Source organism: Ctenopharyngodon idella, chromosome 16 (genome assembly GCF_019924925.1).
Source record: "Ctenopharyngodon idella isolate HZGC_01 chromosome 16, HZGC01, whole genome shotgun sequence".
In the NCBI taxonomy this organism is placed as follows: Eukaryota; Metazoa; Chordata; class Actinopteri; order Cypriniformes; family Xenocyprididae; genus Ctenopharyngodon; species Ctenopharyngodon idella.
Window position 1 is genome coordinate 14,941,177 of NC_067235.1, and position 6,000 is coordinate 14,947,176.

Below are 6,000 nucleotides of genomic sequence, written 5' to 3' on the forward strand. Positions count from 1 at the left end.
CTGTGAATTTAAGTTAAGAAATTTTGATAATATTTTATATATATATATATATATATATATGGGTCATTGACAAATACATTTTTTAAAAGTGTAAAAAAAAACAATCGAGATATAATTAATTTTGAAGTTTTATTAAGTGTTAATGAGATTGTGGTTTTTATAATCAAGTAACACTGCTTTTGTCATTTTTTACAAGATGGACAACATTTTTCAACAAATATTAATTCGGTTTAGCCAAAATTTCAGTTTTACCGAATGACACATCTGGTTATATTGAATGACGATATTTTCAAACAATGCTAACAGGCTGATATCTAGCTAGCTAGCAAATGGACAATCAAAAACGTTATATTTAGCACAAATTTTGAAAATATTACCACATTTTCCATGTTTTATAGCGGTTGTACTGAATGACCTGATGTTTCGGGACATGCGTATGAGCAAGTGAAAACATGAATTTTTCAAATAGTTAAAAGAGAGTTAGGTCCTTTGCAGGTGTCTGAATAATGTCACATCCTGTCACATGATATTGACCGCATGACTTGATCCAAAATGTTCCCTTTATATTGGTTACTCTGAATGACATCAATGAAATCACTTTTTCCCAACATTTTTTCTCATAACAAAGCAACGACTTCTACACATAATTTTAATACCATTTTGCACTATGTTGATATATGGTGTTATAAAATCATGCCAGAATAAAAAATAAATACATTTATTACATTTTAAGATGTAGGTTTTAATCACAAATGAAATGGCTGTATTGGCCTTTGGACGGTTAAACCGAATGACCTTTTGACACTTCAAATCTTTAAAATACCTTTATATGTAGCAAAATATAATTAAAACCTTTTGGATTCAATAAAAGAGATTTAGTTGTACTACCTTACATACTTTGGATGTCATATCTTTGTTTTTTATTATTATTAAGTCCTTTGTACAAAAAAAATGACCCATCACGTCATTGACGCATATATATATACAGGTGCTGGTCATATAATTAGAATATCATCAAAAAGTTGATTTATTTCACTAATTCCATTCAAAAAGTGAAACTTGTATATTATATTCATTCATTACACACAGACTGATATATTTCAAATGTTTATTTCTTTTAATTTTGATGATTATAACTGACAACTAAGGGAAATCCCAAATTCAGTATCTCAGAAAATTAGAATATTACTTAAGACCAATACAAAGAAAGGATTTTTAGAAATCTTGGCCAACTAAAAAGTATGAACATGAAAAGTATGATTATGTACAGCACTCAATACTTAGTTGGGGCTCCTTTTGCCTGAATTACTGCAGCAATGCGGCGTGGCATGGAGTCGATCGGTCTGTGGCACTGCTCAGGTGTTATGAGAGCCCAGGTTGCTCTGATAGTGGCCTTCAGCTCTTCTGCATTGTTGGGTCTGGCATATCGCATCTTCACCTTCACCTCTATGGGGTTAAGGTCAGGCGAGTTTGCTGGCCAATTAAGAACAGGGATACCATGGTCCTTAAACCAGGTACTGGTAGCTTTGGCACTGTGTGCAGGTGCCAAGTCCTGTTGGAAAATGAAATCTGCATCTCCATAAAGTTGGTCAGCATCAGGAGGCATGAAGTGCTCTAAAACTTCCTGGTATACGGCTGCGTTGACCTTGGACCTCAGAAAACACAGTGGACCAACACCAGCAGATGACATGGCACCCCAAACCATCACTGACTGTGGAAACTTTACACTGGACCTCAAGCAACGTGGATTGTGTGCCTCTCCTCTCTTCCTCCAGACTCTGGGACCCTGATTTCCAAAGGAAATGCAAAATTTACTTTCATCAGAGAACATAACTTTGGACCACTCAGCAGCAGTCCAGTCCTTTTTGTCTTTAGCCTAGGCAAGACGCTTCTGACGCTGTCTGTTGTTCAAGATTGACAAGGAATGCGACAGCTGAAACCCATGTCTTGCATACGTCTGTGCGTAGTGATTCTTGAAGCACTGACTCCAGCTGCAGTCCACTCTTTGTGAATCTCCCCCACATTTTTGAATGGGTTTTGTTTCACAATCCTCTCCAGGGTGTGGTTATCCCTATTGCTTGTACACTTTTTTCTACCACATCTTTTCCTTCCCTTCGCCTCTCTATTAATGTGCTTGGACACAGAGCTCTGTGAACAGCCAGCCTCTTTTGCAATGACCTTTTGTGTCTTGCCCTCCTTGTGCAAGGTGTCAATGGTCATCTTTTGGACAACTGTCAAGTCAGCAGTCTTCCCCATGATTGTGTAGCCTACAGAACTAGACTGAGAGACCATTTAAAGGCCTTTGCAGGTGTTTTGAGTTAATTAGCTGATTAGAGTGTGGCACCAGGTGTCTTCAATATTGAACCTTTTCACAATATTCTAATTTTCTGAGATACTGAATTTGGGATTTTCTTTAGTTGTCAGTTATAATCATCAAAATTAAAAGAAATAAACATTTGAAATATATCAGTCTGTGTGTAATGAATGAATATAATATACAAGTTTCACTTTTTGAATGGAATCAGAGAAATAAATCAACTTTTTGATGATATTCTAATTATATGACCAGCACCTGTATATATATATATGCGTCAATGACGTGATGGGTCATTTTTTTTAATATATATATATATATATATATATACATATTAGAAGTATTAGAATTAAATGCAATGTAAGCTAGATGTAATACAATAAGCTATAAAATACAATATATCATTTAATATAATGTCTATCTCACATTGCATTCAAGATACACATCTAATTATAAGATACATATATTATATTGCATTACATTATAGCAGACTCTTTCATCCAAAGTGATTTAAATTGCATTTAAGATATACATTAATTAAGTATATGCATAAATGAAAATGGTTAAAAATATATAATATAATATATAATATTCTGCAGTTTTCATGCCGTCATTAAAGCAAAATAGAAAATAAAGCCAAATACTGAATTGTTAATTGTTTGTTAATTGTACGTTAATTGTTTAGTAAACAAGTAAAAATCTGTTTACTGATATATTTTTATTGGGGGAAAAAATATGTAAAATTGACATTATGACATTTGGACACCAATGTATGTCCAGTTTATACTGACAATAGAAAACAACACAGAATGTTTTATAAAATGTCTTTAATTACATGTGCCTGTACAGAATTATCCACAATATTACTGTAAAATGTAAAACAAATTTTATCTGATGAAATCTAATTGTCAATTACCATATTACACTGCAAATGCTTCTGAATCTTTGTTATTTTGCAAACAAAAGCTGCATATCAACCTGACGCAACAACACATTTTGATCAGTTGGCATGTTTTTGACCCTTGATCTTTAGGCCTGAGTAACATCATTGGCGTGATAGTGTACATTTCTGCTGCTCTGGGTGACATTTCCCCAAAGAAGGACGAGGATAAGAAATGGCAGTACTCCTACGGCTGGTCCTTCTACTTTGGTGGGCTGTCCTTCATCCTGGCTGAGATGGTGGGTGTGCTGGCAGTAAACATCTACATCGAGAAGAACAAGGAGCTCCGCTGTCGCTCTCGCACCGATATCTTTAAGAGTACCACTCACGCCATGCTACGGCTCCCGAGCTACCGCTTCCGGCGCAGATCGCGTTCCAGCTCTCGATCCACCGACCCCTCACGCTCTCGAGACCCGTCCCCCGTGGGTGGTCCTCCGGGGGGTAAGAACTTCGGAATGCCCCCGTCAGCTCTACTCTCCCAGGGGCCCATCTCGGTTTCCACTCTACCCAACCCCCACTCCCGCTCCGCTCTGCCAGGGGGCGATATTTCCCTTTACACCCTCTCCCGAGACCCCAAACTGGGTGGTTTAGGAGGGCTGGGCGCCCCTCCGCTGTACGGCACGGTGGACCGCGCCACACTATACCAGCTGCACAACTGCTTCCCTAAAGAGAGCGGAGGGGGAATGATGATGAGTGGGACGCTGCCCTCTCTCAAATCTCACAATCCGTCAGTGGTCCAGAATTCTTCCAACTCCAATGCTCCGCTCAGTAACTCCGTCCCGTCCTCCCAGCCTCCACCTTTCTCCTCCTCTACAGTGGAGAGGGAACGAGGGATGGGAACGCTGGATAGGCTAGGGAAAGGTGACAGAGAGAGTAACTCCAACACGCTAAATAGGAAAACTACACCAGTCTAGACAGATCGAGGGTTGGAGTAGTTGATAAAGTGCGAGAGATAATGTAGACGGAAAGACTGGAAAACAACTAAAAAAAGGGAATAACTCTCTCGGTATTGACAAATGTTTCACTTTATGAAAAAAAATAGAGTAAAAGAATGACAAACATCTCATAATAACAACAACAATCATGTTTTTTCAGTACTGTTTTATAACATGTTTATTCTTAATGAAACTATAATCATGGGATACTGTGATGTTTATTATTTTGCTTGATTTTAAAGACGTGGAATTTAAAGATGAAGACAAAGTGTTGTTGTTATTATGAGTAAGTTTGAACTGCTAGCTCTTAACATTGTTAAATGATTCTAGTTTTTGAACTAGAAAGACAAGATTTTGACTGTGATTCAAAAATGTGATACTGAGCACTGCAGAAACATGAGTGTATTGTGAGAATGAGATTATTATTATTACAACTAACTTTGTGAGAAGCATTTTATTTATTTTAATGAAAGTTTTATTTTCTACCCTTTGATAACACGCAATTTAGTGTGTAATATCTGTATATCTGTCTTCCAGCTCAGTAAACAGATCAGCACCATAATTGATGGACTGAAACGACAAAGAGTTCAAATGAAAAAGATTTTTATATAAACCTACCATCATATTATTTTTGTTAAATCACTGTTAGCAGTAGAAGTAGCACTTGTTGAATTGAAAACCTTTGTTTTGGGGCATTAAAACATTCCCTCACTTGGTCAAAGAGGGACAGATGATATATTTGTATAGAGAAAATGGTGATTGACATTCAGAAATGGGACTTCTATCCAAAACTGTGCTTTTCAAATGGGCGGGGACAATAAAGGACCAGTGGAATTGTAAATCAACAGGTCTGCAGTTGGAGGGGGGGCTGAAAAAAAAAAAATACATTTTGAAATGCAAATGTATATTGCACATAACTGTATTTGAGAAAAAAAAATCCAGAGTAATGATGTATTGGAGAGGGTAGAATGGGTGGGCGGGTCATTTTTGAATATGTATGAGGACACTGTCTTCCTTGAGCTCTGATTGGGCTACACTCGTATGTTGGGGCATGCCCTGTGTCATTTGTGTTTTCCCTCCATTGTGTCATGTGATCATGACAGTATCCCAAAGGCAAAGCTCCCCTCCAAAAAAGAAAACGAAAAAAAACAAAAACAAACGTTCACTGTGCTGCACCTGACTCCCTTTGACCCGTCTGCTTCTCTAATGAGAGATTATATATGTGGACTTTCTGCTAACCTTTAACACCTTTATTCCATGATCCAAGCCAACAAGAGTTCAACACAGGACATTACATAATAGAGTGCAAATGGGCATCACATCACAATCTCCTGTAATCGGGGGTCTTTTTTAATTCATAAAAAATGTGAAAAACTACACACAGACAGCATTTATGTGCTTAGTTATAAATATTACGTAGTGGAGAATAGATATATCTAGAGAAAATATGGTTTATCTTAATGTGTGATAAACTCTAACACTGTATTGCACGGATTTTATATATAAAAGAAACAACAGACAATCTACGAGTGATGTCATTTGTGTCTTTTAAAATCTTGATCCTTAGATGATAACTTTATTAAAATTGTTTTCTATGGAAGCATATCTTAACCTCAGAGTAAAAAATATAACTAGATAATTGTGGGATAGTGTAAAATAAGTCACATTATAAGATATAAAGTCACATTTATGAGACACAAGGTTGTAAATGTGAGAAAAACACTATTGTTGTTCAAAGTCGCAATTATGAAAAATAGTGTTGTGATTGTGAGATATAAAGTTGCAATTATGAGATGAAGTCAGAATTACAT

At 36.6% G+C, this 6,000-nt stretch overlaps 1 protein-coding gene across 1 annotated transcript in view; it reads left to right on the forward strand.

The window, feature by feature from the left end:
* The window catches only part of cacng8b (calcium channel, voltage-dependent, gamma subunit 8b), a 36,168-nt gene extending 30,457 nt beyond the window's left edge, over positions 1 to 5,711 (forward strand). The window contains exon 6 of the mRNA XM_051864482.1: positions 3,348 to 5,711. Coding sequence (XP_051720442.1) covers positions 3,348 to 4,168 — 821 coding nt within the window. The 3' untranslated portion in view covers positions 4,169 to 5,711. The remainder of the gene's footprint in view (positions 1 to 3,347) is intronic.
* The last annotated feature ends 289 nt before the right edge of the window (positions 5,712 to 6,000 follow it).